The sequence below is a fragment of the Chironomus tepperi genome, unplaced genomic scaffold (assembly GCF_022539635.2).
Source record: "Chironomus tepperi strain 1889 unplaced genomic scaffold, CSIRO-AGI_Ctep_v1 contig_137, whole genome shotgun sequence".
NCBI lineage: Eukaryota > Metazoa > Arthropoda > Insecta > Diptera > Chironomidae > Chironomus > Chironomus tepperi.
The window spans coordinates 1,669,674-1,689,814 of record NW_027226259.1 but is presented as its reverse complement, the minus strand read 5'-3'; the positions used below and the strand labels follow the sequence as shown (position 1 = coordinate 1,689,814).

General features: G+C 31.6%; 4 protein-coding genes across 9 annotated transcripts in view; 1 reads left to right on the top strand and 3 right to left on the bottom strand.

Annotated features, from left to right (window-relative positions):
* Tomosyn (syntaxin-binding protein tomosyn) overlaps window positions 1–20,141 on the top strand; it is a 74,731-nt gene that overhangs the window by 8,202 nt on the left and 46,388 nt on the right. For all 6 annotated transcript variants that reach the window (XM_070636657.1, XM_070636659.1, XM_070636656.1 and 3 more), the window contains exons 3-5: window positions 6,262–6,359; window positions 9,064–9,252; window positions 9,403–9,537. In XM_070636657.1, coding sequence (XP_070492758.1) covers window positions 6,262–6,359; window positions 9,064–9,252; window positions 9,403–9,537 — 422 coding nt within the window. The remainder of the gene's footprint in view (window positions 1–6,261; window positions 6,360–9,063; window positions 9,253–9,402; window positions 9,538–20,141) is intronic.
* Window positions 10,516–11,686, bottom strand: LOC139087856 (nurim homolog). The gene is made up of 2 exons (XM_070636798.1): window positions 10,971–11,686; window positions 10,516–10,852 (listed from the first exon to the last, which is right to left on the bottom strand). Exons 1-2 carry the CDS (start codon window positions 11,591–11,593, stop codon window positions 10,711–10,713), a joined length of 765 nt encoding a protein of 254 aa, XP_070492899.1. The 5' UTR covers window positions 11,594–11,686; the 3' UTR covers window positions 10,516–10,710.
* On the bottom strand, window positions 11,997–14,839 carry LOC139087899 (sodium channel protein Nach-like). Its single transcript, XM_070636870.1, has 7 exons — window positions 14,584–14,839; window positions 13,983–14,397; window positions 13,235–13,750; window positions 12,779–12,903; window positions 12,602–12,699; window positions 12,224–12,538; window positions 11,997–12,146 (listed from the first exon to the last, which is right to left on the bottom strand). Exons 1-7 carry the CDS (start codon window positions 14,837–14,839, stop codon window positions 11,997–11,999), a joined length of 1,875 nt encoding a protein of 624 aa, XP_070492971.1.
* Window positions 16,684–19,413, bottom strand: LOC139087857 (sodium channel protein Nach-like). Its single transcript, XM_070636799.1, has 8 exons — window positions 19,161–19,413; window positions 18,872–19,098; window positions 18,509–18,699; window positions 17,928–18,440; window positions 17,458–17,585; window positions 17,295–17,392; window positions 16,939–17,217; window positions 16,684–16,842 (listed from the first exon to the last, which is right to left on the bottom strand). Exons 1-8 carry the CDS (start codon window positions 19,411–19,413, stop codon window positions 16,684–16,686), a joined length of 1,848 nt encoding a protein of 615 aa, XP_070492900.1.

Below are 20,141 nucleotides of genomic sequence, written 5' to 3'. Positions count from 1 at the left end.
GCACCAAAAAACATCATTAACAATGAAAATGTAAACATTGTTTGTGTCCTCCAACTGAATATATTCATTCATTCCACCCGAAAAAAAAGCATGTCACAAGGGAAAGATTGCTTGCTTTAGCACCTTTATTATACTTTCATTTTATGTATGTCGATGTCGCGAAAAAAAAATCCATAACATTTTTATTATTTATTTGATTTCCAATAGCAAGTAACGACAACATTTGGCGGAAAGTGTGAGAAGCATTGTACTTGAAATGCATGTTCATACTTTCTTATTCCATCTTTCATTCATTTCCTTCTTCTTCGATTCCATTATATTAAACAAATAAAATCCCAGCATGAAAGCAGAGACTTGGAGCATATGCAAGAAATAAATGGTAGAAATGTCAAATGAGCTATAAATTATAGACGCATTCTCAGCTGAGAGCACTTAATCCTTTAAATTTGTTCATTTTTTTACATCCTTATCAGGTGCCACAGTCAGTCATTTAAAAATTATATATGAGTATATTCACTTCTGGAATCAAACGATGTGCTAAAGGGGAAAATTGGGAAAGAAAAGGAAGAGAGTCACTTAAAATAATCCAAATCTGCTTGACATTAAATATATTTATGACGTCATAAATAACCGAGTGGTAAAACGTGTAATAAACCTTAAAAAATCAATATTTCGGAAATTTTCGTCATCTCTTTTGTATACTTTTATTAAAAAATTTATACTCTTAAAAATGATATTAATATTAAAGCATATTCCCGTCATTTAAGTCCTAATCAATAAATTCTAATTTTCCTCAAGTGTACATTATGGTGAAATTTATTATTATTTTTTCAAGCATTAAAAGTTTTATACACGTTCGATGGGATAAGAAACATAAGCCAGAAAGCGTCTATCAAGTTCGACTATTCTCAAATATCTTCTTATCCATTCCACGCTCTGTTCACTTGTGCAAATTTAATTAGTCCGCCCAGAAAAAAAAAGAAATTTTAATTAAGATTAATTCGATCCGAAGTGTGGACTGTTATTGCTCACCAAGCTTTTAAACACAACAAATAATTAGCATAAAAGTCGCTGAATTGGCTGAATTATTTCCATTTGGTCAATATCCAAGTCCATAAATTCTACAAATATTTGCAATGGATTTAATTCAATTGTAAATTTGACTCAATGATTTGAGGCGAAGTTCATTGTTCCAATTGCTTATTGTGTGCAACATATGGCATTTCAATCCTTGTAGAATATTTTTGGATACAAGGACAAACTGTTACATCAACCTCAATCAAAAATTTTGCTGAAAATCCATTGGCACATGTGTAATACATCAAATGTACGATGATTGATTACTAATTAAAGCTCAAAAATTATTCATTGAGATTCATTATTAATCAGGAACGAGAATGATGAGAGGAAATAAATAAAAAAATAAAATATTATCTTCTTTTTCTCTGAATATTGAAAGCACAAGGCCTGGGGGAGGTTTTTGCGGGGAGGTGAAAACGAGAAAAGACAAGACGGAAAGGAGAGAAAAAAAAATTGTTATTTATTTATTTATCTTTCAACCATAACCACTGCCATCATCATCATTGAGTCTGTAAGAAAAGATAAACTTTTTCCTTCACTCGCATTTCTCATTCACTTGTTTGAATGCTGATGCTGTAACTGTTCTCTTATTCTTATTCTTTAAAAGCGAATGATTTGAAAAATGATGAATATTAAATTTATAAATCAACCTGGTTGAGGAAGAATACAGACACAAAATCGTTCAGCGGAAGGTGAAATATAAAGTGAAGTCAGTTGGGGAAAATATTTTTCATTTTCCTTGACTAAAATGTGAAGTAGAAAAAAATTATCGCCATAAAAACGAGGCATATGGGTTTTGGAGAATAGATGAAGTTTTTCATTTTCTGATATTCTATGCTGTGACTACATATATGTATATGTAGTCAATTTTTATAAGTGAAAATTTAACTAGAGATATAGTATATCCGCTATACAAAAATTCCCATTAAATTAAAAGGTTTCTGTAAAGCGAGTCAGCCTACATATATTGGAAAAAAGGTAGAATAGCGTCTGTCATAATCTCGTGACGTACTTTTTAATAATATTCCTCAATACTATACTCTATGTGTGTATCTATTTTCTCGTATTACAGCATATAAACCATATACATAAATGAATGGATGGATGGATACACAAACTTTTTTTTTTCTATCCTTAATTTTTTTTTCTCATCATCACCAACATAAAATAAAACTAGACATACTATCATGTTGATGACTATAACGCATTCATATGGCAAGAACTTTTGAAGTTCATGAGAAGCCATAGAGGAAATTTATTTTCAAGTTCATGTTAATACTAGGAATATTTCCTGCATTATGTCAGTTATGCACATTCATTTCAAGATCATGGAAAATTATTGAAGTGTATTTATATTCACATCCTTGATTCTCAGAAAGATATCTTAAATCTGGGTAAAGCAAGAGATTCAAAGTGTACTACAAAGTGCTGTCTTCTGCATAAAAAGCGTTAAACATGTAAACCATAAAGAATATTCTCCCACATCTAGGGACTCGAAAATTTATTTTTAACCTCCTGCGCCGCTTATAAAGATTAAGTGAAAAAAGCTCCTTCTCATTCATATATTTTGTTTGCTTACTGCCCTTCTTTGCTGCCTAGAGTTGTGTATTTTATTTATAATAATTTATACCCACATATATCCTGTAATGAATAGTTTGATGTTGAAAAAGGCAGAATTATTTTTTTATTATTTCCTATGCTTTTCATTTAGCATTGCTTTGCATGCTTAGTATCAAAGGAAAATAAAAGAAGCTTTATGGTTTATTTGAGGAACTAGAAAAAAGTAGGTATCAAATATAAACTTGTGTTAATTACAAGGATATCTAGCGCATTTCTCTTTATAGTAATTATAGAAATCTACGTGCATTAATCGCATAATAAAGAGTCACTCATGTGAATTTCAAAGGATGTTTTCATCCTCAAACAGCAGCTTTTATTTACTAATCTTAAATAGTAGTGTGAGAACTTTGAGAGGAGCTTGAAAATCCTTTGAAAGAACATTTCATCCGTATTATCTTCAAGAGTTTATAGCACCATTCTGAGAACCCATTAAAATATTAGTAAGGAACAGACTTCCCTCTTGAAAATTCAATGATTTATTAACTCACGAAAGTAAATTTACAATATAATCCTGGTCTACTCCCCTAAAATTAGTACAAATATTGTGAGACTAAACATCATTAATGAAACCCGAGCAAGACAAATGGTGTCCATGTGGCTGCTTCAAATTGATAGCTTCCATTTGGTGCTATAAAAGAGATTTAACGAAGCCATATATTCATTCGTCACTCGGGAATATTCATTTGTATTCGGTAAAAAATCCACAATTTTAAAACCGCCTATCCATTTATGAGTGTTTCTGGAATGAAAATCAATGATGGCAAATTTTCAATAGCGCCATAAAAAATTTTTGAAGTGACAGAACTAAAAAAAATTAAAAAAACATTGCGTGCTTTGAAAACTTTTCTGCTTCGCACAGACATCGAAATACGACAGACGATAAATGTTCTCAAATGTTGCACGTTCTCCTCTCCTGAAAAAAACTTCCTTTTTTACGTTCATGCAGGAAAATAAATTGAAAAAATTTGTTAGTGGGTGTAAAAAAAAAGACTTTTTGTCGCCTATTGTTTGAAGTTGGAAAAAAGTTTCTTTTTTTTAATTAATATTTGAATATACTGAAGAGCATCTGGTCATAATACTTACTTGTGGTTTTTTATGATGACCATAAAATTAAGGTAAAAATGAGGATGTCTATAAAATGTAATGACACCAATCTCAAACATCATTTTTTTTGTGTGTGCGGTTCTCCAGTTTTTAAATATTGCATAAAGTCAAAAAAAATATATTTATAAAACGTGCTTTATATTATAAAAATTGATTTTCTACATATATGTATGAATATTTTGTATATCTCTAACATCGTACCATTCATTTAACTCTCCCTCCATTGTTGTTTTCCCATTCCCTACATTTCCATCACTTCATCACTCGCATTTATTTTTTTTTCGAGCATACCATGACTGGAAAAAAAGTGCTTACGCTTAATTTATTCCATAAAAGATTTATCAGTAGACGTTTTGTACAAATGTTGATCTTACCATATAAATATTACATATATATGTACACATATTTTAATATATGGAACCAAAAAACCGGTGTGTACAGAATCTGTGTGAAGGAAATATTAAATTTGCACCTGTCATCTTTTGGAAGAACTAAAGAATGAAAAACTGAAAGAAAAACTTCAGTGATGTAAAAGTGTTCAACGAGACATGACAATTAAGCTCGTTCAGTCAGTTTAGTTCTTTCTTTCTTTCTTCTCCACTCTCCCACACACTTACTCATCTTCTTTATTCCTGGTTACTCGACTGTATGTGACGATGACATAACGTTAAGGGTAGCCTAGCGTGTGGCTTATTTGGTAGTGTTGAATATATACGAATTCTATCATAAGACACACGCGGCTATCGTTGACTGTTAAATATTCATCAATTCGAACAAAAGAAGAGAATAGAACTGAAAGTGGACTTTGGAAATTTGTTTTTCGTGTAATTGGAATATAAAAGAATATCGGACCTGATGTCCATAATGTTTTGATAAACTTGAGAATGAACTTTTGATGAAAATATGACTCAGCATTATTGAATACTTCATCAACAGAAATCAATCTAAATCAACCCTAAACCACCTGCGATATAAAATTTGTTATGATTAATGACATTAGGATTTCCTTTCAATATACACAAATCTCCGCTCATAATTGTTATTCATTAAGCTAAACTGGAGTCATTATCATTACAATAATTTGATAATGAGACTTTTTTTTGTTGCTGTTAAATTTTTTTTTGACAATTAATGTCGTAGATTGCAAATATTACGCACAGTTTAAGAAAACGACGAGAAATTACATTAAGGAACTTTCTTCCTTGTCTTCAGGATGGGAGGAAAAAAATGACAAAAAGAAAGAAATTAAAAACAAACGGAGAACGAGAGTGTGACAAAGTCATGTATTTAAAGCCATAATTCATTTCTCCATACACAATAATGACAAGGATAATGGAATGGAGTGAGATGAAGAACAAAAAAAGATGAATTTAAATGAAAAAGTTTCATTTTTTTCAGCCCTTTCTGTTTGCACATCACTTTTATTCTAATTAACAGAGATTGTAATCAGTTGAAAAATAATTTCGCATCAGCTTTAAATTGCTATAAAAATGTAACAACTTGTGAAATAGTTAAATATTTGATTTTCTCCCACACGTTTTTCGCTCACATCAGGAGCTCCCTTACAAAGGGTTAAAGCGAAAGGGTTTCAGTGGTTTGCAAAAATATTCCTGCTTTTATATCATCATATATTGGTATATAGTTGTGTATGCATATTCACGTAATTAACAGTATAAAAGTTTTATATTAAAAGCCACGGGGTTGAAGGATGGGGTGAAAATATAAAAGTGAATAAAGCACATAAAACTGTAGCAGTAAAGGTTTTTGTTTGCTGGTGGCTACGGTGCATTCTCTAGATAAATTGTCAAGCAAGGATTCATTGTATCTGACACAGCCTAAAGCTTAATATACATCAACATGTTTGTTCGTTTAACATCGCTAGATTGTGTATCAATGTTTAGGACAAAATGAAACCGAATGATGTAATATCTCACACGAAAATGCACGATAAAAGCCAAACATTGAGCACTCAAATTCAACAATGAGCTCATTTTAGTGATAAGGGAGAAACTTTTTTGCTGTTTTTTTAAGCTTACTCGCGTTGCTACTTGAAATTAACCCCCATAACAATATTGCTTCCAAACAACATCCATGACTTTGTATATTCTTCCGCTTCTCTTTTTACTGAACTTTTCAGTTTTTTGAAGAAAGGAAATCGATACTAAAAAATGGATAATTTGCCATTAGGGGATTATTTCGCTTCGAATAAAAGAAGTAAGAAAAAGGGAAAATAAAGCTTTGCATTTGTTTTTATATCCTTTATAAATTTTTATTATTTTCATTATTATTATTCTGACTTGATTGATGATAATTTTGCCTTGTGTCCCAAAGCAAGAATAAATTGAATGTAAGCGGAGAGCAAAAGGAGGAACGAGAAAAATTTGTGCCTTAATAATAACTCTTATTCCATAAATTAAATTTTGTTATCTTTACCTTTCACTCTTTCTTTTTTTACAGACATTCCGTCACGGTTTTCCACATAATCCAACAGCGATCGCATTTGATCCTGTCCAAAAGTTACTCGCGATAGGAGATAAATATGGGTCTCTTCGTATGTAAGTAATCTTTCACAAGAGATTTTTTTTTTGTTCATGTTTCCTTCCTTGTTCCTCGTGAATCTCAGATAATGATGGAAATAAATTACGTGACTTGGCATAGCGAAATCACTTATCATTTTATCATTATCAAATGTAGTGAAACTAAACTGACTGCATAAAAAAAAACTGCTTCATGAAACATGAAATAGTCGGCAATCGTTGCTACATTAAATACATAATTGTTTGAAAAATGTTGAATTATCGATTTAAACGTAGAAGGCGAATTAAAATGCTATTACCCCCGCGTCTATGCCATTTTGTACTACAATACACAATCTGCTCATATCTTGATTTTTTTTTATTTCTCCTTTTTCTTCGTCTCCTCATATACACTGCTTTATTCCCCTTACGGCAATGTCCTGTAATTGATATGGGTTGTTGTAGTTATTCTGTCTATTTGTCTAGCATGCAACAGCCTCGAGCTACTATCCATCCTTCATATTATGTGTGCGTGAACGTTTTACATTATCCTTTTTAACATTAAATTTGCAAATAGAGCAGTATTATTGACATCAGCTGTCTAACCCGTGCACATATAAATCTTACTTCGAGGAAATGCGTCCTGTTCACACTGTTCACACTTTAAGGCTACAAATATTTTATTTCATTCATTTTTTTCACAACATCATGATTGATATCATGAGGCAGAAGGAGAAAATGTTGTAAAATATATATATATATATTCCCATATTACACAGTTACGCGGCAGTTAGCATAATAGAAGCACATTCTAATCTTTCGTTATTTTCTCTCATTCTTATATGAAGGAATTTCTACCATCCATACACATATACATATTCGAAGAAAAGTGAATTTCATTTCTTTTTCACTTACTAAGCACGATGTCTATATATAAGCATATATGTATGAGATATAAGAGAATCTTTCATGTATGAATCCCGCGAGTGATCTGTGTAAATTAAATTATTTTCCATCGGCTTTATTTTTTTGGGAGAAGAGGAAGTAAATATTTGTCGACGGATATGGATGACTAAGGCGAATTTTGTGAACTATATGAGAATGATGCATCCTTGCGTAAATGAAATTTTCATGTCAACACATGATTGTTAGGAAACCATAAGCCACATGATTCTGCTTAGGTTGCAAATAGTTGCTTCGTTTCTTTGAGGTTTTCAGAATATTTTGATGAACTTAATTGCAAATTATGAGCATATATAAAGAACTCAGCATGTTGATGTGACAACATGACAAGGTTTGGGTATGAAAATCACGATCATCATTTGTAAGCAATGAAAAGCCTTGTAAATCAACTAAAATGATTTCGAAATCAAATTTGCATTTGACAAAAGTTCGGTGAATGAGATGTTGTGTATCAAATACAAATCTATATACATAGACAGCTAGCATACATAAGTGTATATTCCACAATTTTCTTCTATGTATATATGGGTTATATGGCACAAGATTTATATTTCAAGACACGTCCTTAACATAAAATGAGCATTTTAGTACTTTCCGAAGAAAAATCCTTTTACAACAACCAATGAGTATGAATATACACTTTTCTTGTGCCTGCTTTTTTTCCACTTTTTCACGCCGTTTTCTGTAAATTATAAAACATAATGAATTCATGAATTGTAATCAGATGTTCTTTAATATAAGAGTATTTACATTCCATGTTCATTTATTCGCTCATGTAAGCGATGTCAAATCATTAGTACAATTTTTATTGTTTTAAATTCTCGCTTCCTTAAGAAAAGAATTTTACGTTAGAAAAGATTATTCCGTTTTGTGGACCATGACAGCATGTCGACAAAAGAATCTCTTTTTTGTTTGAATAAAGAAACGAGAAAAGGAAGTACAATGGTGAATGAAAGAAGAAGAGAGTTTGAGGCATAACACAAAAAAAAATTATTCATAATGTATAATGAGGCGCTGGCTGCGGTTATCAGCATCTATTTCATGTTCATATAATTTTCGCTATCATTAATTTCTGGCTGCTGCCATACTCTAACTCACACTATAGAGTCAAATGAAAAATGATTTTCAAATTAATGTAACAAACAGTCCGCTGTTTGTCAGTGCCTTTTTTATCGACACATTTCCGTCAATTTCAACATGAGAAATATTGTTCTGAACTTTTAAGCATTCGGAAAAACAATCATGATGTCCATATTGTCAATACATAAATGCTTGCCCCAATGTATGCTCTGCAGTAATAAATTATTGATATTTCAAATGACTTCTATTATTCATACATTTCCAATTTTCTATAAATATGATAGAAAGGAAGTAGAAGGTGATGTACTCAATCCAATAAAGCGCCTTAACAGTTTACATGAATTTGTAGTAAATCTTAGCAACCTTTCGAAAATATTTTCAGTAGGCTTCTTTAAAATAAGAAGAAAAATTCCAATTGTCGTCATCCAAGCGTCAGTCACTCAAAGTGAATAAGTAAATTGCATTTCCCTTGCCAAGTAATCATTGAAAAAGTGTGATTTCACCTTCCTATTCACCTGACACGTGCAGTCAGTATATGACATTATTCAATATATTAAAACTAAATTGCCTTCGTCCGTGTCGTCTTGATGCTCACTAATAATCATTATTAAATTTGCTTTCTTTTCTTTCATGCTTTACTTCCTCGATCCTTACATCCGTATGACAACAACACATATACACACAATTGATACATTGTTAGTCTCGGTCAGCCAGGTGTCGATGCTCACGTTCGTCACGAGGGCGAATCAGCATGTGCGGTCATACAGATTGAATTTTTGGTGAACGAAGGAGCACTCGTGACGGTTACAGCTGACGATACGCTACATTATTGGAACTTTCAAAAGAAAATACCAACTGTTGTACACTGCCTGAAATTTCAACGAGAAAGGTAATGCGATCTAATTATAATTACATGTATGGAATGAATGTAAAGCTAAGCAATTTATAATAGCAGTAGCAGAAACAACAACAATACTTTTTGTACTGGATATCGAAAATGAAAATTAATGTAAATGTTTTTCTTTTGTATACGATTTAGCATAACATTCATACATCTTCCGGTAGGCAGCAAATGGCTATATGTTGGAACCGAAAAAGGCAATATTCATATTGTACACACGGAATCATTTACATTGAGTGGATACATCATACATTGGAATAAAGCTGTTGAACTGTAAGTACATATTATTATCTAAAATTCTCTAATAATAGTAATCCACTCCATAATTTATGAGATATACATACATATTCTCTCGATCTCTGGATTGAATGCGTAATGTGAATATTGAATATAGACGATCGTAAATTTTTCTTTATGATTATAATTGACAATTGATGAGTGATTTAATATTTGCTCATCAAATCACATTATCAGCCCTTATATCATCACTCCTTATACCATCCATGTTGATGATGACGACATAGAATGAGAGTGCCTATTGAATTTTATAATATACAAAAGTATGTGCTTGAAAAACGATGAGATGGGGGAATTATCACTCGTTGTGTGTTCATCCTTCAATATTGCTTTAATATTTCGAGGACTTTCTACAAGCACCTCTACTTCATATCTACCCTTTTCCTTACAAGTCTCATTCATTCATTCAGTTTTATTGATGCTCACCGTATCAGTGATATAAAAGTAATGTTTTCCGTACCGGAAAAATGTTGTAAAATATTACGGAGAAATTGTTACAATAATAACTTTTATTCCTTTTTTTCTATTCTCACATTCTTCTATACACATGCTCCATGTGTACAAGATAGAAAAAAATGATTATTATTACGTTATAGAGCGGAGGAGATGAAAACAAGTTCACATTCTTTTTAAAGAAATTTGCTCAAAGCGAATCTCAAATTCTTTGTATGAGAATTTCCAATTAATTAATTCTGTCAATTAAAATCCAAATAGTTAAACGACTTCTTTAAGAGTCTTGAACTTTGGATTCAATAAAAAAAAGAATAAAACTTTCATTGTCCAATGTGCTCATTGGAAAATTGTGCATTTTCATCCACTCAGCAAAAATGATTCATTAAATAAATTTTCCTTCATAATAGTCTGTTTAAGGGAAAGATGAAATGAAAAAAGGCAAGATCTATTTAAGTATACAATTCATTTGATTTATTGCAAAAGATTACTTAAATGCTATATTTGTTGTTTTCTTATTTCTGTTCACTACAATCCATGCACTACATAATTTTATAAGAGTCAATGTAATAAATGATAAAAAGAAATGAAAGTCATTATAAATCAATTAAATGAAGAAGAATGGCGTTAATTATAAAAGATCTTAACACTTTTATAGTATTCCACATGTATTATGTTTCGGATATGGCAGCGATTTTTTTACTTTTGCTTGAAATCATATCTCAACTCTAATTTCTTAAGTTCCAACTGTTGTTGTTGATAGCGATAATCCTTACGATCTGGACTCCATGCAACAAACATATAAATTGTTAGTAATACTGCCATGATAAGACGGTCCAAGCTAAATTAGAGTGAAGAAAGATGGAAGAAGCATAAATTAATAATACATACACATATTTGCAATTAGTTATGTTCTGAATAAAATATTAATGGGTATGGAAAGGCATATGCATGATTACCTCATCAAGTTTGTTATCCAAAATAATAAAGAGAATCCTATATAAGATGGATGTCGTACATTAGTCAGAAGATGATTATGTTGAATTGCTTTGTAGAGAGATGGACTATTTAAGCCTTTAATGTCGTAGTAAATTTGCTTAATTCCAAGTATTTCTGGTACGTCCATTAGTAATGATCCGCAAAATATAATTAGCCAGAAAGCAGAATGTGACAAAATATACATATACCAAACGGGCGAATATTCTTTTATATCCAAACTCCATAATGTCCATTTATTAACCACAACCCATCGTTCCACCATCTGTAGTAAGATGTACGATGAAATAACATTATAAGCAGATCGCTCGAGCGTCTTAAAACCAATCTTCTCCCAAAACTTTTTGACATTTTCATGTTTGCCGAAACTGTGATATAAGATGAACAATACGATCCATATTGAATTGTTAAGCAGGGCACGAACGACAAACTTTAATTCATCTGATTCATTCGCAATGACGCCATCGCTATTAACAGCAACACTCGAAATAAATACGACAAATTTACCGATGGAATAAAGTGTAACGGCCAATGACAATAATCCAAAAATTGCACAAAAGCCTTGCTTTGCACGTTGCAAGTACATTCTGATTGATAATAAATCGAGAACTGCTGTATTTAATTAAATTTTATATAAATATAATTCCGAGCTAGAACTTTTGTTTATTTTTAAACATACACAAAAACCAAAATTAAGGGTGATTTATCGTGTTATTGGACAATATTCATAAAAGTCTTATAAATGCATTAAACACACCATCAATTAATATAGATTCTTATCAAAGTTTATTTACTACATAAATAATATAATAATATTTGTGCTCACAGTGGTAATATTCATTAATTTATTAATAAAAACAAGTATTAACGATCTCATAATAATTGATTTCACCCTAATGAATGGGCAGGGTCGTTTCGCATCTTTTTTTAAATTTTTAAATTTTGTCCGTTAAACTCATCTTTAAATAGAAATTGGATAGTAAAATCATTTAAGCTAAATATCCATCGAAAATTATCTCTGGTCCCTCGGATTGCGAACGAAAACGGAATTTTTTATCCAATGGCTTAATTTTATGAGCATATGGAGCGAACTGTATGGGTCGAAATATAACTTGTCGAGGAGGTTGCGTAACAAAAGACTATAAAATAAAGAGGAGGTAGAGAATTACTAATTAATTGTACGAGACACACTCGTAAAATAAACTATAATCATTACCTTTCGTTTACCAATATTTTTCACATTTAATCTGCTTAATCCATTAGGAATAGTGTTTTCATCTATTTTCTTATTGATGGCGTTAATTTGACCATCATTATAATAGTGCTTTATAGGCACTTTGGGACTATCGAATGCTTTTACTTGTATGCTCGCTCCACTACTCCCTGCGGATTCAACAGGTCTCACAGTTTGAATATTGGGCAATGATAGACTTTTCAATCTATCAGATTCCTTAAGTTTTGGTCTCAAACTGAGATCATATTGTGATTTAGGACGTGCTTCTTTTTCCTTCTGTATGATGTAAAGCTCCTCCTGCGAATTCAATATGTATTAATATTATTTTTTAAAACATGTTTAACATGAATTTTAAATTACTCTGTTTTTGTATATCATACAGCTAGCTCTCATTGTAAAGTAGTATATTATTTCGACTCCAGAGAGCAATGAGAATCCAAGAAACAGCCCCGCTATACCTAAAGTATTTTGAAAAGTAATTTATTTAACTTCTTGTTGAAAAACACTTTAAAAAGTTTTAAATTTATTTTAATATACCTCCAAAGGATACTAATAGATCCGTCCAACCGAACAAAACTTCGCGCTTATATCGAATGATGGGCCACGTTAAAAATTCAATTTTGATGTTAAAATCCTCACGTTTTTTTGATTCCGGTATGTTACTACAAAAAATGAGTAAGGGAATTGTTTTAATATTCACTTTATAGTCGCTTCATGGGTGGATGATGAGGTGATGAATGTTAGTTATGGAAAGAGATTAAACAGCTGAAACGCTGGGTTGGCATTAAAATGCCAAAGTATTACAAGTAAATGTTCAAAAAAATAGAATTATAATAAATTATTCTGAACCCTTCGACACGCTAGCGAAAGGTATTAAGGCATCAATGGATTGTCATAGGATTTTGAAAAATGAATTGATATAAACAAATATGTGGAATGGTTTAAGCAAGGAAGTAATGAAATTTTTTTTTCTTCTTCGTCTGTTATGCCTACACTTTTGAAAACTTTTCAATGTCATAAACGGTATTAAGGCAGCTTAGTTCACAATGTTTACATGCTTTGATGTCGGTAATATTGTTGACATATTTCACCAAGCAGCTAAAGTCCTCAATTCCACAATGCCTATAATTGCTTGTTACAGTTGCTGGAACATAGAAGGGTGGGATACATTGACAGAATGACTGAGAACGTTCCAAACGACATTGTTTCATGCATTGCGAAAATGAATAATCATCATCTTTATAATATTTTAATCTCCTCTCATCCGGAAAAATGCATTTCCTTTGAGCGACAGTAAGCTGTCGAGCATCGTCGGTTGTGTAAGTTTGTTTCATCGAAATTAGTAAGTTCATTGAGAAACCGACAGTATGCTCGAGGGTTGGCCGGAAATCATAACCGGAAACTTCATCGATTGAATGTACAAAGATTCTCGAAGACACAGTCGGAACGAACTGCAGTGCCCATTTCTTGTCCGTTTCGAAAAGGTCGTTTATACGCTCGTTCCTTGTTCTACAAATAAAATTAGAGAATTTTGTAAAATTTACAGTGCATGTTTGTATGTTTGGAATTGTCATATTAGGGTGATTCCTTGGGAGGACGAGTAAAGTGGACATAATTAATAGCTCGTACAGTTAAATTGCTTTATAACAATTAAAATTGATCATAAATTGTCAACACATGGAATCACCCTTATTTAAAACCAAGTACAGAATTAAAATTGCCATTTTTAAGCTATTATTACTCATTGCTAGGAGTTGAAAAATAACGGCTGTTGAATGAATAGCATAATCCATGCTCAGAATACAATGGCAAAAAATAATCGCAACATGTAATTTCATCGTCCTTGTATTTACAAATCTCTAGCAGTTCATCGCACTTGATACCAACTTTGAATGCTAATTGACGTAAATTTTTATTTTTTATATCTTGAATTTTCGAAACGTTCAAAATTGCCTCGTACATATTACCAAATGTCTCGTATGATAATGATGGTAATGCTTTTAGAACGGGTAAATACTCTTCAAGAATTTCATTGTCATTTTTAGCAAATTCCTCAAACATGGTCTCGTTAGCCAGTCCTGTGCTGAATGAAGATTCAGGACAAACTGTAACAGTTGGGAAGAAAACTTGTTGATTATGAAAATCTGTATCAAGACCTGTAGATATGAGAGAGAAAAAGTTCAAATATTAAAAGTCTGACAATTTTCAGTAAAAGTTTCTTTTCTCCTCTTCTTTTGGGTTCTTCTGAGAATAAATCTGCTTCCCTCATGTGCAAATAGAGAGTTATGTGAATAATTCAAGCATATTATATACCCAAGTTAGAATAGGTATCAAATACATACCTGTAAGAGTTGGATTGGTTTGAAATTTCTCCCATAAACTTCCGATAATTACAAAGGCAGCAACACCACCGACAGAAACTAGGCAAAACCACATAAACTTTTCGAAAAATGGACGATCCTTTTCAGCTACGTAGCGTATTCCATGAAGTGTAGAGTTGTCGAAAAACTCTTTAACTTGATACTTTAGACTTGTTTTCAATAATCCATATGCGTCACTTGAAACTTTTTTAACACGATTATTTCCGTTTTTCTTCATTTTTGCTCAACAATCTGAATACTTTTTTACTTTTTTAAACATAAAAGATCTCATCCTTTTTCAAACGTCTGACAAAAAATGCAAAAAGGATTTTTTTTTTTGTATTTCCAGTCTAATTTTTTCGACAGTAATTTAACGAATACAAACCGTAGAAGTTATTGTGCATCGAGTCTGAAGTAATTTAAATTAATTATTCAAAAAGAGAGTAGGAAAAAAATACATAATCTGATTCAGAATAATTAATTTGTATGTATGTTAAACGCAATTGCCTCATTCATTCATTAGACTGTATAATGAAATGGGATATAAGATAGAATGAGAACTGTAACTGTCTAATGTTCACGTTTAACTGAAATAATAAAAATATAAGCTTTACCACTCACAAGTCTAAAGAATGAACAAATTTTTTTATTAAATATCATATACAGCAAAGCTTTTGTTAATCACCAGACACACAAAGTCACATCATGCGCATTCTTTTTCACGTTTATCCGATTTTCATTCACATGAAAATTACATTTTTATTTTTTTGTTATATACCAAAGGACATTCAGTACAAAATAAAAGTAATTGCGGTAATCACTAAACTACTAATGATGAAAATTATTCTCGTAATTCTGCGTGTAAACACAGCCACAGTGAAATCGCTTTGTTATCCCATTCCATTATTGCTGTTTTCACCTTTCTTTCCTCTATTTCGTCGATATGGCTTTCTGATTTATTTTCTGTTTTTGTTTTTCGATGGCTTTTATTTGACTTTGTTCGATTGTGTTTTCGTTGCTTTCTTCCATAATCTCAAATTCAATTTGTAAAACTCAATTTCCGATAACTTTTGAATGCTATAAACTTTGTTAGATGCTTTGGATTAAATAACAATAAGGTTGAAGCATTGCAATGCCTCGATATTGATTGGAATGTAAACAATTAGGTATGTTGGGTTGCTTGTTGTACTTATTGCTTATTACTTTGTTGTATTTAAAGCTTACTGAATATTTTTGAACCTCTTAAATCAGTTGTGAGTAACATGTGTGCCATAACAGACCAAATATTTCGGAAATGTTGATCCGCATGTTACCACCAAAATTAGCCTAGCTTAAAAAGATTGTCTACCACTGTCTTAAATACTTGCAGGCATCCAACCCGTCGGTGGTCTTGCTACTAGTTTTTAAATAAGCTCAATTATGCGAGCAGAGCACTTCTTACACATCATCTTGGTTGCTTAAACATTAAATTGGATTTTTCCAAGAAAATGTTATCCTTTCATATAAAAGTTGTCCTTTATTACCGTCCTTAATTGCCAAATAGCCATTTACAACTTTAATGACATCGTAAAAAACAGAAAAGCCGTTTTCAAAAAAAGGTTGTTCTTAACTTTAAATGATTTCTAAGCATGTACATCTATCTTATGTTTTTTTAAAGTCTTAATTCAAATGAATTGGATTTATGTTCGTGTATGCTATTTTTCACAACATAACAAGAAGAGTATCAACCTATGTACGATATTTTTTTTTCATTTCAACCTCATTAAATCGAAATAAATGCGATTTATTTTCATGAACCCGGATAATTTATTGATCAATATTTAAGGAAGAAGCGAAAAATGTTTACAAAGAAGGAAATTGTTATATTGATTTAAAATGAGCACGGCAAATTCACACACAGTGAGGAGGAAAAAAGGGAAAAAAGCTTTGAAATCAATAACAGCAAAATGTTGTGTAAATATTTTCTCTTCTTCTTGAAATTTCTCATCGTGCTGTTTCTTTTTGATCTTCTTTGTATAGCGCACGCTAAATAATGAAATTAATGTAAATCTCATTAATTCGTTTTTCAACGGTATAAACATCTCATGGTAAATAGCCATAATAAACCAAACCAGATTCTTCTTGATTAGGTTTTGGGCGACGATAATTTCGATCCAATGGCTTAATGTTCTCGGAATATGGGGCAATTGGAATGGGACGAAAAATTCCAGTCGGTAGATTTAGCTGTCGTTGCGTGGGAATCTACAATACATAACATATAAAGGAAATGAAAATGACAACAACTCTAATCCCCATGTATACTATTTTTCGTAACTAATCTCAATCACTTATTCTTACCTGTGTATCAATGCCTTCCGTATTTCTATCACTAAATGGATTTTTATTGATTTTTCTTTCCTGCTCTTCCTCATCTGATCGAAATCTAACACCACCTTTGGGTATATTACTCATAATTCTATCAGCACTAGAATCAAAAGTATTATTAGGATCAACAGGCTTAACAGTTCGTATATTAGAGTTTCTTTCTATTCCATTGATCTTTGACAAATCCATACTAAGGTCATACTTTTCTGGTGGTTTTCGATCTTCTTCTTCTTGAATCTCATAAAGCTCTTCCTAAAAATAACGCAGACAATACGACATTAAAAACTTAATGGATAAAATTTATTGAGTCACGTAATTTAGTTACTCACCCGATTATTGAGCATCATACATGTCGCACGAACCGTAAAATAGTAAATGATTTCAGCACCCGAAAGCAGTGAAAAGCCAAGGAAAAGACCGGCAATACCTTTATAAATTGAAAATGATTTTTTAAATTGCCAATCTTTACATTGATTTTTTCAATTTCCTTACCGCCGAAAGATACGAGTAGATCAACCCATCCAAATAGAACTTCACGCTTGTATCGTATAATGGGCCATGTCAAAAACTCAATATTTACCGATCGAGTAATTTCTGCTTCATTTCCCTGTGACTGTGAGCTTTAAAAAAATCAGAAATGATTAGCATCAAAATAAAGCGTAAAAAAACATTTTTCTGTCACGAATCTGAACTTGAAACTTTTTTCATTTCTACTATTGAACACGTATGGCATAGCAAAGTGAACATGAAGTCTCATATTTCAATAAAACTGTGCTAAAAATCATTCAATTTTTATGAGCATTGTTCACTTATGTGCTGAGAATTCACATGAGTTTCCGCCTTCCATCGTTCCTTAATTTATTTTTTCAATCTTCAAATAACGACAGTTGTCAGATGAAGGTTGACATCTCAATAAAAAAATAATAATAACGACAAGAAAAAATATTAAATTTTCAACCTACGTTTTCTCAATATCGTATACGGTGTTCAGACAACTCAATTCACATTTAAGGCATCGTCTTATATTGGTGATATTTGATGCATGTTTTGATAAGCATGCAAAATCCTTTATCTTGCATTGATTTTTACCACTCTTTGGGCTGACAGGTGCATAGAATGATGGTATACAATCGCACAATTTGATGGCATTTTCCATTCTGCATTCTTTCATGCATGACGATAGCGAATATTCTTCATCTTTATAATAATGAATATCAACTTCTGATGCTTCTGGAAAAATGCATTTCCGCTGTGTAATTGTGAGTTGAGCAGCATCATCTGTTGTATAAGTTTGCTTCATAGATATTAAAATATCAACTGATGTCTCCGGTTCCCATACAAATTGTACGCGATTATCGTATCCAAATACTTCCGATACCGAATGTAAATAGAACTTTGATGTCTCCTTTAGATTTAATTCCAATGACCATGATTTGTCTGTCTCGTGTATGACACTAAAGTTACCCAGTCGCTCTCTAATTAGTTTAATGAAAATGTTGTATATTGGATTAAATGACAAATGAATAAGCGACATGTCACTTACTCTGTAGTTTCAGTGCTAGAAAATCGCTGATTAAAACTATAGCAATATCCTCTTTCAGAATATATTGGTTGAAATATTTCACAACAATCCTTTTCTTCTGCACGAAACTTGCAGGTGTTGAATATATCCTCACATTTCTTTGAGATTTGAAATGCTAAGCTCCTCAGTTGGTATTTATCCCAGTTTTGTTGCTTTAAAATTGATGGTAAAATAATATTGATATTTTTATAACGGAAAATTCTCGTGAAAAAATTAATGAATAAATATATGAACGGGAAAATTTATTTTTGAAACACAAATATTTGGTCCAATTACAAACAGAAATAACACAGTCAACCACGCAATTAATTTATCAGAACTCACCATTTGACTAGGGATTTTTGATGCATATTCGGCAGCCATATTGATATTATCATACGACAATTTTGACAGTATTTCCAGCATAGCTATATTAGCCTGATAATCATCTGAATACCCGCCAAGAGCTCCCTTTGCGGTTTCATTCACAATTGTCGAATTGTACGGGGTTTCGAGGCATAAAATTACACTGGGAAATTCAAGTGTATGCAAATGAAAATCTGTGTCTAAACCTATCAGTACAAAGCATTTGTTAATATCAAACAGATGGAAGGAATATAAAGAAAATTGGTACCTGTTATGGTCGGATTTGTTTGAAATTTCTCCCACAAGCTTGCTATAATAACAAAGGCTGAAACAGCACCAATCGCAACGAAACAAAACCACATAAACTTTTCACTGAAGGATCGACCTTCTTCAGCAATATACCGAACACCATGGAGTGTCGAATTGTTGAAAAACTCCTTCGTTTGATACTTCAGATTCGTTTTAATGACGCGGTTGAGATCATTTTGATTTTTTCTTCGTCGCAATTCTTCTCGGTTCATTCTTGTTGAATGCTGACGGGAAACTGATTTATATTAAAAAAATGAAAATTTATGGAAAATTTTTTTGCACATTATGACGTTCCGTAACATTACTAAGGTAATAACTTATTTAAATCACTGACTTTAACATGAAAATTCTATTAGCTGTGAACATGGAAAATTAATTCTTTCTATCTGTTGGATGCTAATTATGCTAACTCATGTCACTGTTTTGCTTTGAGCGAATATTAAAAGAAATCTCTCGACTTGTGTACTCCATAAAAATGCACATAAAGGTGTGTGTATGATTGAAGGAATGAATGTAAATGACAGGTTTTTAAGATTTTTATCTCTTTATTGTTCCATCCTTAACAGCGAAACATAAGAAGAGGGTTTTTTGCCCCCAAAACTTAAAATGATATCAAATAAAATGGCTTTTCCTGTTATGCATAAAATGATAAGAATATTAAACAATACAGATAAAGTACTAAGCGGTTAGCGAACCTGATAAAAAAATTTTTTTTTTTTTGACATTTTCCATTCTTCTTCTCGTTTCGCTTTATATTATATGGAAGTTCACTGAATATCACTTACAGGCGTACACTTAGAAAGGAAAAAAAATATTATTATGAAGTGAATGTTGGCATATTTGAGATAAAATCTTTTTGGCGTACCTCTAATGTACATACATTTTTTATATTTTTCGCTTGTTTTATATCGGTACCATCGGTAAGTGAAATAAAAAAAGG

Bases quoted from the DNA above. Each gene is read 5' to 3' on its own strand.
- LOC139087856 (XM_070636798.1), bottom strand. From the start codon at position 11,593: ATGTACTTGCAACGTGCAAAGCAAGGCTTTTGTGCAATTTTTGGATTA. The intron at 10,853-10,970 runs GTAATCATGCAT...ACTCTAATTTAG, and splicing joins TGGATAACAAACTTGATGAG to CTTGGACCGTCTTATCATGG.
- LOC139087899 (XM_070636870.1), bottom strand. From the start codon at position 14,839: ATGAAGAAAAACGGAAATAATCGTGTTAAAAAAGTTTCAAGTGACGCA. The intron at 12,700-12,778 runs GTATATTAAAAT...AAAATACTTTAG, and splicing joins TCTATTAGTATCCTTTGGAG to GTATAGCGGGGCTGTTTCTT. The intron at 12,147-12,223 runs GTAATGATTATA...TTTATTTTATAG, and splicing joins AAAATATTGGTAAACGAAAG to TCTTTTGTTACGCAACCTCC.
- LOC139087857 (XM_070636799.1), bottom strand. From the start codon at position 19,413: ATGAACCGAGAAGAATTGCGACGAAGAAAAAATCAAAATGATCTCAAC. The intron at 17,586-17,927 runs GTAGGTTGAAAA...ATTTTTTTAAAG, and splicing joins GTATACGATATTGAGAAAAC to CTCACAGTCACAGGGAAATG. The intron at 16,843-16,938 runs GTAAGAATAAGT...TATGTATTGTAG, and splicing joins CGGAAGGCATTGATACACAG to ATTCCCACGCAACGACAGCT.